Source organism: Ictidomys tridecemlineatus, chromosome 6 (genome assembly GCF_052094955.1).
Source record: "Ictidomys tridecemlineatus isolate mIctTri1 chromosome 6, mIctTri1.hap1, whole genome shotgun sequence".
Lineage (NCBI taxonomy): Eukaryota > Metazoa > Chordata > Mammalia > Rodentia > Sciuridae > Ictidomys > Ictidomys tridecemlineatus.
The window spans coordinates 74,906,100-74,922,504 of record NC_135482.1 but is presented as its reverse complement, the minus strand read 5'-3'; the positions used below and the strand labels follow the sequence as shown (position 1 = coordinate 74,922,504).

At 33.3% G+C, this 16,405-nt stretch overlaps 1 protein-coding gene across 1 annotated transcript; it reads left to right on the top strand.

Moving 5' to 3' along the window:
• The first annotated feature begins 264 nt into the window (after window positions 1–264).
• LOC101975713 (ALG10 alpha-1,2-glucosyltransferase) lies at window positions 265–11,922 on the top strand. Its single transcript, XM_005334031.3, has 3 exons — window positions 265–575; window positions 1,686–1,883; window positions 4,150–11,922. Exons 1-3 carry the CDS (start codon window positions 393–395, stop codon window positions 5,203–5,205), a joined length of 1,437 nt encoding a protein of 478 aa, XP_005334088.2. The 5' UTR covers window positions 265–392; the 3' UTR covers window positions 5,206–11,922.
• Window positions 11,923–16,405: the final 4,483 nt, after the last annotated feature.

The window sequence follows — 16,405 nt, the reverse complement described above, 5'->3', positions numbered from 1 at the left end:
TGGAAACGTGGGGAAATGACGCCACCTTCTGGTGAGAAATGGGAACCAACAACAACAACAAAAAACCCAGCAGGTTAAGGATCTGATTTCTTTTCAAACCATCAAACAGCGCCAATTCCAGTGCAACGGATCTTTAGAACCGCCCTCCCCGGAGGCTCTCACCACTCCTGGCGCCTCAGGCAGTATGATTGACAGGGCAACAGTCAGGTCCGTTACATAAATTCGTCACTCCGGAAACAGTGACCGGATCCTTCCGGCCCGCGCTCTCCCAGCATCCTTTGCCTTCCGGCTGTGCTCAGTCCTGTCCGGCCAGTCCCGCCTTGCGCGCCCGTTTCGAGCCGGAGTTTCAAGCTTGGCTTTCCAGGCTCTGAGTGGGTCCTCGGGCACTGGCAATGGGGGCAGGAATGGCGCAGCTAGAGGGTTACTATTTCTCAGCTGCCTTGAGCTGTACCTTTTTAGTGTCATGCCTACTCTTCTCTGCCTTCAGCCGGGCGCTGCGAGAGCCCTACATGGACGAGATCTTCCACTTGCCGCAGGCGCAGCGCTACTGTGAGGGCCATTTCTCCCTCTCGCAGGTGGGGTCCGCAACCTGTCTCTACCCTAGGACAGGCCAGGGAGGGCCCGGCGTTCCCATCGCTGACTTCTCCTTCCCATCCTTTATCCTTGGCTCTCTCCCTTGCACCTTCCCAGCCTCCAAACGTAAAAGGAGCTGGGTAATCTTTTGTTCCTGTGTCAGAGCTTCTTATCTGTCTCTCAAGAAGCAATGGTCTGGGAGAGTAACTAATGGGGAGCCTAGCTAGTGCTTCTCCTCTTAGCAACTGACTATCCCAGTGTGTCTTCCCCAGTTCCAAGATTAGAGAGGCGTTGGGGTGTGCCTTGAACCTGTCAGAAAACTTCACGTTAGCGTCAGTGAAACACCTCACTCAGTATTTCGGAGGAAGGATGGGGGATCTTCAGCCACAAAAATAAAGGGATAGTTTACATTAATTTTCTTTCTGTGCATTTTAGAGACCTTTTGTTAGCTGGATAAACTGCACCCAGTCGGGTTATATCATTTTAAAATGTATGTTTGACTACACAAATGTATAAATATAAATACCAAAGCATACTCCTCCTCTTCTGGTGACACATAATGCGTTCTGGTTAAAGCATCTTGGGAAAAAAAAAATCTGATTTTCAATCTTGATGCTGTTATTAACCTTAGAAAATTTTCTGGATTTCAGGGTACTCATCTGCAAAATGCATCAATAATAGTATCTAATATAGGGTATGCAACAAGATTAAATAGGATTTAGCACAGTTTTTGGAACTGATACATGTTAGCTATCATAGAGCCTGTGGACCAATCTCTCTAAACCCTTCTTTCTCTCTAAACCCATCAGAGTTCAAACTAAATTTTACAAGCTGTGAAATAACAGCCTTTGCAATTTAGGCACCAAAATACAGGTGTTCTAGAGAGCAGTTTTTGGAAATTAGAAACAAATTTTAATTTATTACAAACAGGTACAGAGGCAAAAAACAAATATTTTCTCAAAGTAGACATCTAATCTACTAAGATTTTTTTTAACCATGTCAAAATAACTTCTCAAATGTCATGATCATTAAAACTGGATCTTAACATATGTGTGCTGTCCTTTCAGTATTAGTTCTTGATTTTGCTTCATTGTTGGCTTTTCATTTTTAAGTGGGATCCTATGATTACTACATTACCTGGCTTATACCTGGTGTCTGTTGGAGTGGTCAAACCTGCCAGTTGGATTTTTGGATGGTCTGAACATATTGTCTGCTCCATTGGAATGCTCAGATTTGTTAATCTTCTCTTCAGTGTTGGCAACTTCTATTTACTATATTTGCTTTTCCGAAAGCTGCAACCCAGAAACAAGGTATGTTTTAACATAATTTATTACAAGTTTCTGTGCAGTCAAGTGCACATGAAATTTGGAGAAATATGTTCTTAACACTGGGATTTATGTATGTTTGTGACAGTTAATGGAAATCTTGTACCCCCATTTTAGAAGATATTTAAGTAAGGCAGTCTTTCCTTGCAGAGTTTATATCTTCTATAGGGAAAATAGACTTTGCTTTAGGAGTTATGAGGCAATTTAAGACTGCAAGTCCTAGAAGTTGGTTTCTTGGGTTTGAATTCTATCCCTCCTACTACTACTTGCATTACTTTGGGAAGATTACCTTTCATGACTCTGTGCCTTCAACTGTTAAATAAGTACTAATAAATCTACCCCAGAGAAGTGTTATGAAGAGTAGAGGATTAATAAATAGGTGGTTCTTCGACTAGTGCCTGATATAAAGATTCAGTAATTGAAAGAGATAATTTCAGTAGTATCAGTTATGAGAGGGAGGTAGGCATGAGAATGAGGACACAGAGAAGGAGCCGAGGAACGCTTATTACAGCCTTACTGGGAGGACTGTGTGGCCTTGGATATGGCTGCACAGAGAAGGTAGCACCAGAGCTAAATCATGATGAACAGATACTGCTGAAGAGGGGAATAATTCTGGCAGACATAGCATAAGTAAAGGTATAAAGGCATTGAACAATGAAATGCAGAGAATTACTGTTTGAAACTATAGAATTATCAACCATAAGGATATAAAGCTGGAGATGCAGGTAGGACTGAAGTCAAGAAAGTCCTTATATGCCATGGAGAGGATTTTGAACTTTATATAGGAGGTGATGAAGAGACCTTAATTTTATTTATTTATCTATTTTTCAAATGCTTTTATTAGTGCATTATAGTTATGAATAATGGTTGGGTTCATTTTGACATAATCAAAATATGCATGGAATTTAATTTGCTCCATTTTAATCCCCACTGCCTCCTCTTTCCCATCCTTCCCCTGCTCCTTTTCCTATACTCTACTGGTCTTCCTTCTGTTTATTAAGTTTTTTTCTTAATGGTGTTTTATAGATAAACATAAAGTTGGAATTCACTATAGTATATTTATATGTGTACATAGTATAATGTTGTCAGATGCATTTCTCATTTCCTCCTCTTTCCTATCCCTCATCCTCCTCTTCTACCTCATTCTACTCCACTGATCTCCCTCTAACCTCATGAGACACCTCCCTTTTCCATTAGTTTGTTCTAGTTTCTGCACATGAGAAGAAACATTTGATCCTTGATTTTCTGAATCTGGCTTATTTCACTTAACATGATATTCTCCAGTTCCATCCATTTACTTGCAGATACCACAATTTCATTCTTTATGGCTGAATAAAACTCCTCTGTGTATATGTACAACATGTTTTTTTTTTTTTTAATTCATCAACACCTGGGTTTGTTCCATAACTTGGTGGTTGTGAATTGCCCTGCTATAAACAATGATGTGCCTGTATCACTATAGTATGCTGATTTTAGTACTTTTGTATAAATGCTGAGTGGTGGATTAGCTGGGTCTTATGGTGGTTCTATTCCCATTCTTGTGAGGAATGAGAGACCTTAAATTTAATCAAAGGAATGGCATGGTCTGATTTGGTGAGTTAGATTAAGTGAAGGATACAATTTAAGGAGATAAAAATACTTAAATTTTGAAGTCCTGTCAGAAGGGCCCAAAGAAGATGTTTAATTTTAGACTAGGCCTACTATTTTCACAAAAATCCTTCATGAAAAAGTAAGATCATTGGTCAGATAATATAGATGCTATATGCCCTTTTACATTTGTCTCATGTAAGGTTTTAAAAGGCTGTCCTTCAAGGGAATTGGTGATGATGGCAAGTTGAATGCTTATGGAAGGTACTAAGAATTAAGCTCAGGAGGTTAGAGCTACCTGCATGGTGTCCTCTTCATCTCTATGCTCCACAGAGTTTAGTTTGGTGTCTTGTGCCAAAAACTCCTCAACTATTTGTTGAATTATTCAAGTCATTCAAATAATTTTAAGCCATAGGAGCTTTGGCACATAACATGTTTTAGTGGCTTCCAAGCTAATAATTATAACTAAAAAGTACCAGGTATTCTTATAAACTTATATAGTATAACTTTGCAAAGCCCAAAATTAGATTAATATTAACTCCTAAATAAAATTGGCGTGGGGCTTTGTTATTGTTGTTTTTTTTTTAATAAATATCTTTGTTAATTCAGAAATAGCATAATTGCTTTGTTGTGAAAATAATTTTTCATGTTTTTCCCCCCAAAGGCTGCCTCAAGTATCCAGAGAATCTTATCAACGTTAACACTAGCAGTGTTTCCAATACTGTATTTTTTTAACTTCCTTTATTATACAGAAGCAGGATCCATGTTTTTTACTCTTTTTGCCTATTTAATGTGTCTTTATGGAAATCATAAAACTTCCGCCTTGCTTGGGTTTTGTGGCTTCATGTTTCGTCAAACAAATATCATCTGGGCTGTCTTCTGCGCAGGACATGTCATTGCACAGAAATTAACTGAAGCCTGGAAAACTGAGCTACAAAAGAAGAAGGAAGAGCGGCTTCCCCCTATCAAAGGACCATTTTCAGAATTCAGGAAAATTCTTCAGTTTCTTTTGGTGTATTCCATGTCCTTTAAGAACTTGAGTATGCTTTTCCTTCTAACTTGGCCCTATATCCTTCTGGGGTTTGCATTTTGTGCTTTTGTGGTAGTTAATGGTGGAATTGTTATTGGTGATCGGAGTAGTCATGAAGCCTGTTTTCATTTTCCTCAACTGTTCTATTTTTTCTCTTTCACCCTCTTTTTTTCTTTTCCTCATCTACTATCTCCTACTAAAATTAAGGCTTTTCTTTACTTAGTTTGGAAACGTAGATTTCAGTTTTGTTTGATTACCTTAGCCTCCATATTTTTAGTTTGGAAATTCACTTATGTTCATAAATACTTGCTAGCAGACAATAGACATTATACTTTCTATGTGTGGAAAAGAGTTTTTCAAAGATATGAAATTATGAAATATTTGTTAGTTCCAGTCTATGTATTTGCTGGTTGGAGTATAGCTGACTCATTGAAATCAAAATCAGTTTTCTGGAATTTAATGTTTTTCATATGCTTGTTCACTTCTACAGTTCCTCAAAAACTGCTAGAATTTCGTTACTTTATTTTACCGTATGTTATTTATAGGCTTAACATACCTCTACCACCCACATCCAGACTTGTTTGTGAACTGGGTTGCTATGTAATTGTTAATTTCCTAACTTTTTATATTTTTCTGAGTAAGACTTTTCAGTGGCCAAATAGTCAGGACATTCAAAGGTTTATGTGGTAAAATCAGAGATATTTTGACCTTTAAAAGTAGATGTAATATTTAGACTGTCTCCACAATGAATAATTGATAGGTGGAAATTATAGAATTTGTTTTAGGCATAATGGTAATCCTCAGATCACATCAGTTTTTTTTTTATTACATACTTTAATTGTATGCAACAAATACAAGGAAGTTAAGTATAAACAACTGAAAAGCTTAAGATCTGCTTCAGAAGCCAATAACAGAAAGATAAAATTGTTTACAATTATCTCTTTGATACTGCCAGCACTCAAAAGCTTGGAAACTTTTTGTACATACAAGCTTAAGAAACTGGGTATGCTTCACAGCAGTGGAACTAATTTATAATTCTTTTCAGAAATTATTTGAAAAATATTTACAAATGATCAGTCAATATTCCTGATTGAAAAGTTGTTTACTATTTCAGTAATTATAATTTTAATCATAAATTAAAATAGATTTATGGATAGTAATTGAAAAGAGAAGGTCATGGTAATCTAGGAATCAGTGTATTATTTTTTATATAAAATCTAGAAATGATGAAGCTTTTTCACTAATTTCTAATATGAAATGTATAAAGGCCAAAGATAAATTAAGTTGATTATAATACCTTTTAAAGAGATTTTTTTCTGAAATACATTGTTGTATTAGTTTCCTAGGACTGCTGTAACAAATGACCCCAAACTTAGTGGTTTACTTTTTTTTTTTCCACATTTAGAAAGACCTGTATCTGAAATCAAAATGTCTGAGGAAATATCCATTCCATGCCTCTCTCCTGACAAGAAGATAATATCTCACAAGATTTTTAGGAGATAATATATGTGCTCAAATCTTATAAATAAAATTTTTCCTGAGAGGTTAAAAAAAAAGTGACTTCTGAGGTCATATAAATGTAAATCAAATTGGTATTTGATTCCCTTATCTCCCCCCCCCCAAAAAAAATAGAAAGTTATGAAATCATTTGATGCAACTATTTTATAAATTAGGGAACACCTGCTGGTAATATTTTGTGTGTGTGTGTTAATGTTTGCATTCTCTATTTACTATTTTTCATTCATTCCTTGGGTTGTCATTTTACTACAGATAAGTATTTGGGCATGTTAATTTTGACATGGAAAGCTAAAACTGTATATAGACGTCATCTCTTAACCTAATTTTACATTTCTAAATTTTTTAAAAAATAGCCGTAAATGTGGACAAATTACTTTCTCCTCAGTGTTGAATAAAGCTTTTTCCTGTTTAAAATAATTAGAATATTTAGAAAACATCTCAACTTGCAAATATGAAAATGAGTACAGGTAAAAATAACAACAAAAGTCTTGAGGAAAAAATACAGAGCATTCTTTTATTGTACCTCTATACAGTACTTAGAAAATAGAATGACTCAATTATAACAGTGATTGTATGAAAATATATTTTACCCAGATTTTTTTTTTTTTTTTTGGTATGCTGAATATTGAGTTTAGGGATGCTAGGCAAGCAATATATCTCTGAGCTATGTCTCCAGCCCTTTTAATTTTAAGAGTCCTGCTAATTTTGCACAGGCTACCCTTGAACTTGTAGTCCTCCTCTCTCAGCCTTTCAAGTAACTGGGATTACAGGTGTATGCACCACACCCAGCCAGAATATTTTCAGTCAGATAAGAAAGCATAATCAAACAAATTATGCTTTCATGAATTTATTATAATAGAGAACTAAATCCAGGAAACCAAACTTGAGGAAAAAAAAGAGTGTAATTTAGGAAATACAGCTTTGTTGTCTCATAATGCAAGGCTTTTGTTTAGGAACATTTCTGAGAGGACAAACTTTCCACTCAGATCTGGTCTGGAGACCATTTCACCCCATTTAATTGAAGAAGACTGTTTAGAGAGATCACCATTCCAATTAATTTTTAAGTGTTGAGTCACTTCTGTGTTAAATTTGGAGATATTATACATTAAGAAGGAAACACATTAATCTTCCTCATTTTCTATAACATAAAATACAGTACTTGGTATTTTAGAAAAGAATACTGTGAATTAAAAGGAGCTGCTTATTTTTTTCTAATTATTTTAAAACAGGATGTCTATCAGTATTTTTTAGTTAAAGACAAATGTTTGGGTTTAAATTTTCTTAGACCCTTAGAAGATGGTTATTTACTGTTGAATTTTCCACAGAGTGAAATAGATTAAATAAATAGGTGAAAGATACACAAGCTCAATTTAACAGATCATTTTGCCTTTAGTTGTTCAATACTACACCAAACTCATCCCTGTGAAATCTTTCCACTTGAAAAGATTGAGAAGTCCAGTCATTCCTAAAATGTTCCTTGCTTTTACAAACATTCTAAATTATGTTTGTGTTTTGAACTTTTTAAAGGATTATCAAATATTACTTTTGTAATGGATTTAAAAAATTAGAATTTTTTTGAATTTCGTAATTAAAAAGTGATTATGAAAAAAACATACTTCCTTACTAGATAACCTTACAATCATTCTTACTAGTCTGTGAGTAGGATTATTTTAAAGAGTATCATGAAAAGTTCTAGTCCATAGTTTTCAACTTCAGAATAATTTTGATCAAGTTCTACCTTATGTGAAATTCTAGTATGGAATATTATCTTTAGATAGTATTAGTTAGGTTTCTGTGTACCGTGTGTTTACTACCACATGTGTTTTCTCTTAATGGATACCCAGAAATTTTTTATAATTGTATCTGTGTGTTTAAATTATTTGGAAATACAGTGTTCCTTACTTTAAAATAGCATATCTTCCTAGCAAGAGAAATTATTTTTGCTCTCTGGGCCATGTTTCCTTAGATTCATTTCTGGAATATGCTTAGTCTGTCATAAAATTCCACAATGTAAATAATTTAATGTAATTTATTTCTAATAATTAAATAATATATTATTTCCAGTTTGAACTAAATTGCTGCGCAGTTTGACATTATTTTCTTCATAATTAAAGAGAAAAGGGATTCAAATTTTTTATTTATACTCTTAAATAGTGGACAGTTATAACCAGTTTTCAATAAATTATGTATTCAGATCAAAAAATTCATGGTGGTTCATGCTCATAATCCAATAACTGGAGAGACTGAGACAGGAGTATCTCAAGTTCAAAGCCAGCCTCAGCCACTTAGTGAGACCATCTCAAAATAAAAAATAAGAATTGGCTGGGGCTGTTGCTCAGTGGTAAAGTGTGTCTGGGTTTAATCCCAGTACCAAAAACAAAGAAAAAGAAAGAAATTACTATATATTAGGTAGACAGCATTTATTATCTTGAAACAATTAGAATCACATTAAATAGTAAAATCAGACTGTAATGTAAAGATGAAAAAAACTTTTTAAATGGAAATTTAAATATAAATTAGGAGCCATGGACTTATAGGAAGAACATTTAACATAGGAGTTTGGGGAATTAGTATTTGCTTATGACTCTGTAATCAATAAGGCAAGATGGTTGGCCCTCATTTCAAATGAGGATAATTGTCCTAACTAAGTTGTGTCTGGTATGGGCCTAATTTCGAAAAGGATTTATCCCCTGCCATTCATAAAAATCATAAATGTCATATGATAAATATTAGTTAATGTACACTGAACATTGTAGTATAGAATGAAGCAAATAACAGAAAAACTATAATGTATAATCACAATTAATTTGAGGAAATAAATTGCATTTCATGACAAGAGCATTCCAGACCCATTATCTACCTAATTTTTTTGATCTAGTGCTAAGTTTTGTTTGCTGTGTTGTTTAGTGCTTAAACATGTATCTACTTGTAAATATGTTATATGTTGTCTTTATATCAGGATATAATATCAAGGTTATTGCTGTTTAAAACACAAGCAATTCAGTCATTAAACTATTATAATTTTGGTGGTTTATAAGACTTTAAAGGGAAAAGAAATTTCAACCAGTTAAAATATTTTATGTTTTTCAGGTTCTACTTTACTTTTCTAGGAATAACTTATCTTTTATTTAGAGTGCTTTATATATTTAAATGTTGGTGACACATTTCCAATATAGTAAAACAAGTTGAAAAATTATAATAAAATGAATAGATTGTGAATAAGTTTTTCAACACATTTATAAATTCAACACAAAATTCTTTTAAGATTTGATTATTATTTCTAGGGTAAGAAATTTTGTCACAGTGAAGTAATCCAATAATGTCTTCATATTATGCTTTTTCAAAGATGAGCTTTTGATGAATTTAATAATTTCATTCAGAGTTTCATTTCATTCATAGCACAATTCATCACCAGCAAGCCAAAAGAAATGTCTTTCTCCAACAAGAACAATATTAAAAACATTATACTGTTTCTGCATACTGGAGTGTGATCAGTTCATTGAGCAATGTATGTGTGCATATGGCACATAAAAGATGAGGAAAAAGGGAAAGAAATTGCCATGTATTGAGTACCTGTAATATTTCAGGTGTCATATTGGCTGATTTACCAATATTGTCCCATTTGATCCTACTCATATGTCTATGCAGTAGATACTGAATTTTGCTGGATTGTTGAAGAAGCTAAAGGTCAAGTATATCTGGTGACTTGCCACAAGACCACTCTGTCTCTAAATGAACATAGATTGATCTGATTCACAAACTGAGGTTTTAACTGCTATTTTGTGAATGTTTTTCATTAAGTAGGCTGAGTGCTTGCCTTGCATGTGTATGTCGCTGTGTTCGATTCTCAGCACTACACATAAACAAATGAATAAAATAAAAGTCCATCAACAACCAAATATATACATATATAAAAGAGAAGTAGGATATGGAGAGTGGAGATAATCTTTACTGTGCACAAGCCAGGCCATTCATGGCACATTATTTTTTTGTGTTGGATTGTAATCATTCTTAAAAATATTAGAAACTGTTTTAAAGAAGTATGAACAAATAATGAGGATTAATAGTTTTGTTGTAAGATAAATGAAAGAATGGGATGATTAACTTGGAATAACAGATTCTGTAACTTAAGCTCTTACAATATTTGAAGAATAATTATTTGAGTGAATTGAAATTATTCTGTTATGTAAAGTGTAAATGTAGGGCCAACAGTTACATTTCAGTTAATGAAAAACAAATTTTCTAATTGCTTAGTCTCTGCAAGGGACTGGACGCCCCCCCAAAAAATGTTTCCCATTGACTGGTGGTAAAATTTCTATTTATCAGATTTAGGAAAATCAGATAGCATGTAGGTAGAGTAAAATATATATTTAAAGATGTCTTACAACCTTGTACTTTTAAATTCATAAGTCTATTTCAACTAATATTTTTGCATTAATTGGTAAGTCATAGTCAGATATTTCTGGTGATTTGCATGCTGTCTTTGGTATTTTAAATTTCTGAACAAAACTACTTTTAACTGTTAACCCTGTTTTAGAAACAAATTTTAGATGCCCAATCTTCTAAAAGATATTATAGTTAGAATATTTCGGTGAGCTTGTAGTATTTATTTTACATATGTTTTAATTCCTCTTGTATCAATGGAAATAGTGTATTTCTACTTAAAAAGGTGTATCCCCCTAGTGAAAAATAGGGCAAGTGCTATGTATAATAAAAATGTTTAGTTCAGTGTTCACTAGGTGGTGATATTGTGCTGTATATTCAAGTGTTCTTGTAATTAAACTTTTGTTATTCTGAGTTAAGCTTTTTATAGTTTTGTATTGTTTTGAACCACAAAGATACATATTATCCATGCCTATTTATTATACTGTTATTGAAAGTGTTTCCTGAGTTGTATGAAGCCAAGGTAAATGTAAAAAAAAATAAATAAAAATGTTGCACTTTTTGATTTTTTACTCATATATTAGATTCTTTTACATAATCTGACTTTCCATATGACATTGTTTACTTCATAAAGCATTTTCATCTAAGGACCTTTCCCCATAAACAAGTGGTGATACGACAAATTTGAAAACTGATATATATAATATTGTATTGGCCATTGGTTTTAGTGCTTCAAAACCGATTTTATCTCATTTAATATTCATAATAATCCTGTGGGATAGAATGGTTGTTAATACATGAGGAAACAGCATAGAAAGGTTGTTTGCCCAACAGTATAGAATAATTGACTAAGCCAGGATTCATGACCAGACAGCCTGACCAGAATCAATGTTAATAACTACTCAATTTGGGAGAGAAGGGCACAAAGGCATTTACCTTTAAATTGTGGCATCTTTCAAGTTTTCATGGAGAACCTACTTTTCTATACCAGAAAATGAGGCTAACACTAATTTGGAGGTTTTCCAGAGGCTGACAGTCTTCCATCTACCATGGTATCTTCCATTTTTGTTTTTGTCATAATGCCTCAAATTAGTATGAGTGTATACATATGAATTTAAGGGCAAAAAGGAAAAAAATAAGGGCTGAAGTATTCAGTCATGAATTTACATTGAAATAAAACCTTTCTTACAAATCAAGGAGGAGCACAGTTATTTAACAATTAGTATTTAGTTTCTCAGAAAACTCTTAATTTGGAAGCAAGTTCTTAGTTAAACATGACAAGCTTTGGGTTTTTAAAAATTCTTTCTGGAAGAACTTCATCTTTTAGCTTAAACAATATGTGAATATCTGTTTTGGGGGCTGGGGATGTGGCTCAAGCGGTAGTGAGCTTGCCTGGCATGCGTGCGGCCGGGTTCGATCCTCAGCACCACATACAAACAAAGATGTTGTGTCTGCTGAAAACTAAAAAAATAAATAAATTAAAAAATTCTCTCTCTCTCTCTCTCTCTCTCTCTCTCTCTCTTCTCTCTCCCCCTCTCTCTCTCTCTCTCTCTCTCTCTCTCTCTCTCTCTCTCTCTCTCTCTCTCAAAAAGAAAATATCTGTTCTAGATACATTTTTAGTTGTTTTACCTTTTAGTACTATATTCTAAAACTTGAGATGTGTACTTGACTTATAAAATTATATTGTGAGTTCATGTCATTTAAAACTGCTTTTGAGTAAACCTATTTATAAGAATAAAAGATGTTTTTCTTTTCAAAAATTTTGTTCAAATATTTTGTTTCTAAATAAATTTGTGTTTTATAATATACTATGTCTACTTAATTCTCTTAAACTGAGGGTTAGCACCTTTCTCCTTCACTCAGTACTCCCAGTACTCACTCATTTTTCCCTCTTTACCACTTACCCAGTCCTAATCTTTATTCTTCATGAAATAATACAATTGCATATGTTTAAATATCTGTAATTGGTGTCAATCACTAACCTGGGTATCTGTATAATTTTTCTTCTAATTTCATCATAATAGAGACCAGTTAAATTATTAGCTGGTCACCTTGTATTTGTAGAGGCTGGGGTTTCTTTTGTTAGTCTAGGTCTGTAAACAGTGTTTATCAGCACCTTTAACTTGGTAGGACTCAAATCTCAAACCTGGGCCCTTATGAAGAGACAAATGAGAGATCTCCATTCTTTGTTTTCTCTTACTTCCCATTGGGCATGGAGTTTCCCTTCCTCTTATGCATCTTATAGAGATCAACTGAGCATTTATACTGGACCCAGATTTGGAGTATCCTCCTTGTGACTTCTCTTTTTTAGGATTTTCCCTCTATTTACAGTTGCTCTGGCAGTTCTAAAGTCTATCTTCTGCAAGTCAGTCATTACAACTTTCTGACTGGTGGATACCCTCAGGAAAAGCAATGTACACATGATTTTGATTGCTGTTCAGTAATTTCAAGTATTTTTTTCCTCGAAATCATTTAAACTATGGCAGTTAGTGTGATATGATACAAGTTCCTCTGCCATTATCTGTATAGGAACCTTGTCTTGATTACAGTTGATATAGATGTATAATCTGTCTGTATTAATAAGGAAGTTGAGGTTGTTACTTTTATTTTGAGGGATTAAGAATTCCTGAAAAATGGTTTAGGTGGAAATAGTTTTGGAATACAGATTTCTAATATAGCTCATTGTAATATACTGCATCATTAACGTATCTGTTACTGAATCCAATGACCACTTGAAATTCCCTTGTGGAAAAAAAAATGATGTGAAGCAATACCAAAGTGATATGTTCTGTAAAGTGGAACTCACCTTCTAATTGGGAATTAATAGAAAGTATAATATTGATTATCACTGTGGAGGAATATGAAAGTTAAGGTATTGACATGGAACTGGAAATCACAGCTGAAGGGACAAGGGAACATTTAATGGGAATAAATGGTTTTTGAGCTAATTCTTATGGAGATTTGTGGAGACATTGTGGAAAGCATTTCAGGTTTATTAAAGGGAAGTTAACAGAGATTGTACAGTACTACTACCACACAGAGGAGAAGTAGTGGCTAACAGTTGCCAACACTTGCAGCATGCTTGCTATGTGTCAGTCACTAGTCTTAGAATCTGTGTTCAACATGGATTAAGTAATCCCAGTAAGGATTTCATGAGGCAAATACTACCATGATCCTCATTTTATTGATAAGGAAATTAAGACAAAGATAACTGAAATAATTTGCAAACTCGGGAAATGTGGCTTTAGAACCTGCCTTTTTTTCAGGGAACAAGACAGTTCCAGTAAACTTGCATAATCTAATAATGTCCTACCGTTAAAAAGAACATAGGTTATTTTTAAGTAGAAACTAAGATCAATGTTCTATTGCATGTGGTGGGGAACAAGAAGAGAGCACAGAGTATGATAAGGGGGGTGAGAAGAAAAATGGCTATTATTTGAGAGAGGATAGTCAACCTGAATGGACTGATTGTGACTCCTCACCCTCCATCTGCTCTTAAATCCCACAATAGGTGGCACAGGAACCCAAGAAAAGGGCAGTCTTAATTAGGACTGTGTAGGGGCTCTGAAAGGTTTTGAGGAGATGACTTGAAATTTTAACTCTAAGTGATACCTCTGTAACTACTGGGTCTTGTGGTTGAATGTGTTGTAAGGTTCCCAAAGTATGGGCAGGCCCTGGGCTCAGGTGAGCCATGGCAGAAGATCTAATTAATTTTAAAATTAGCCCTCCATTTAGAATTCTAAGTCTTGGTCTTAAGATTTTGTCCTTTGTAATGAATGGAAAAGTAACCCATTAAAACTAATCAATTATAAATATTTGAATAGCATATGAGAATATCTCTATGTACACACCTAAATACAAGTGTTTCTGCTGAAGATGGACAGGAGAATTTTAGAAGTATTGCTAGGAAAAGAAGTAAGTAGGAAGACTGAAGACAGAGGAAGGACCAATTGAAGGGTAGTCAACTTTTTTTCATATATTCATATATTTTATATATCTATTTCATATATTGATGACATATATTGATGAAGGAATCATTCTCCCCCATTATAATAGCATCTTGTTCAGGAGGCATATTGGAATGAAATGCACACAGAATACTGATGTGGAAAACCGAAAGAATATAGTAGGACCCGATCTCTGCTTGAACTGTTTGTATGATAAAAATTTAGACTGATGTTAATTTCCAGTGGTAATAACTGCAGTAGACAACTGCTAATTTGATTTCCAAAATGCATTATCCTGAATTTTACTCAAGGTGGCAGTCATGGACATTTTTTCTAGTTGTTAATCTGACAGAACTTTACCATTCTATTTACCCTAAAATGTCACTGATATTAATGATTTTTTCATTGTTATTTGAAAGGCATTTTTGAACATGTTTATCCTTGAGCAAATATATTTGATTATCTTTGTCATTGTGTACTTTGAAAACATGATTATTGGAAGCTTGAATCATCAGATAATCATAGCTTCATTTCATTCCCTATAATTAAGAATATCTAGAAAACTTTATAGTTTCTATTTTCTTTTCCAATTAGAATATTAGTAAAACTGGAATTTACACATACCTTTAATTCACATGGAATTTGTCATGTATATTTAATGGCAGAATGGTTATAAAAAGTTTCTATTGATGGGAAATACTTGTTTTCCTCTGTGTGGCTATTAGAAAAGCAGGAACTGTTACTCTCTGAGAGTTGTGTTATAGAGCAAGTTACCTGATAAGGAAAGAAAGCAAGTAATTGTGTTTGTAATGGTATATGAATAACATACATTTAAAAAAATAGCCAAGGATTTTAGATGCAATAAATGCAATTTGAGAGTCTCCACCAGGCTCCAAATGGTTTTGAGTTACACATTATGTAACTTGCCATCGAGCTTTGGAGATATTTGACTTCTGTATATCTAGAATGCTGATAGAAAATGTATCTTTTCTATATTATAATGTTTGTGTTATAATAGATCTTTCCTTGTGCTAGTTTTCCCTTTGACTTTTAATATGAAAATTCTGTGGACTATTGATCATCTAATGAGATTTTCTTACTCTCGAAAAATAAATAATTCAGTGTTTAAAATCACAAATTAGAATTTATAATCTATGAATGCATATACTGTACTCTTATTAAATAAATTCTCAGTTAAATATTCATCATTACAATGAAAGAGATTAGCATAACTTTTTCTTAATCTAGTTTTTCACTATCAGCAACATTTTCTTATCAAATTGAAATAACAGTTTGGGGAAGAAAGCTCGCTCATTATGAGGAATAATTGGCAAGTATCTAAAAACAAAATTTTGATCAAATTTGATCTTTATATATCTTAAGGTTTTGGTAGTTTGGGTTTACTATTTGATAAAAGTAATTTAAACACAGTCAAAATTAAAATGTTTTAGCTAATGACCCTATTTTGTATTTACTAAAATAACTGCTCTCTAATAAACAAGAAAGAGATTAAATTAAGTGAAAATAAGCCAATCTCCTACTTTATGCTAAATTCTAAAAGACTGTGTTTATCTAAAGTAGTAAGCACACGTGAGCTGTAATCTGAAGACCTAGGTTCAAATCCTGGATCTGCCATTAATTTGCTGTTTCAATATAGGAAAGTGAAACTGTCAAGATCAAATAAGCAAATACATGTGATAATTATTTAATAGCTCTAATTACACAAAATGTAAGGGTTATATATAATTTATTAGGTGTGTCTTGGGCTCTGCACCAAATAGTTTTATTAACTTGCATCATAAAATGATAAAAATAATATTAGTTAATCTAATAATTGGCAACTACAGGACTGTTATTAATTTGTTTATATTATTAAAAATGTAAATTTTTTTTAATCTGAAAAACATGGGTTTTGTAATTTTAAAATATTCTTACTCATTATTATAGTTTGTTTTAGTCAGTTTTTTCACCACTGTGACTAAAAGACCTGACCAGAACAATTGTGGAAGAAAAAAAGTTTATTTGAGGGCTCACAGTTTCAG

Bases quoted from the DNA above. Each gene is read 5' to 3' on its own strand.
- LOC101975713 (XM_005334031.3), top strand. From the start codon at position 393: ATGGGGGCAGGAATGGCGCAGCTAGAGGGTTACTATTTCTCAGCTGCC. The intron at 576-1,685 runs GTGGGGTCCGCA...TTCATTTTTAAG, and splicing joins GCCATTTCTCCCTCTCGCAG to TGGGATCCTATGATTACTAC. The intron at 1,884-4,149 runs GTATGTTTTAAC...TTCCCCCCAAAG, and splicing joins AGCTGCAACCCAGAAACAAG to GCTGCCTCAAGTATCCAGAG.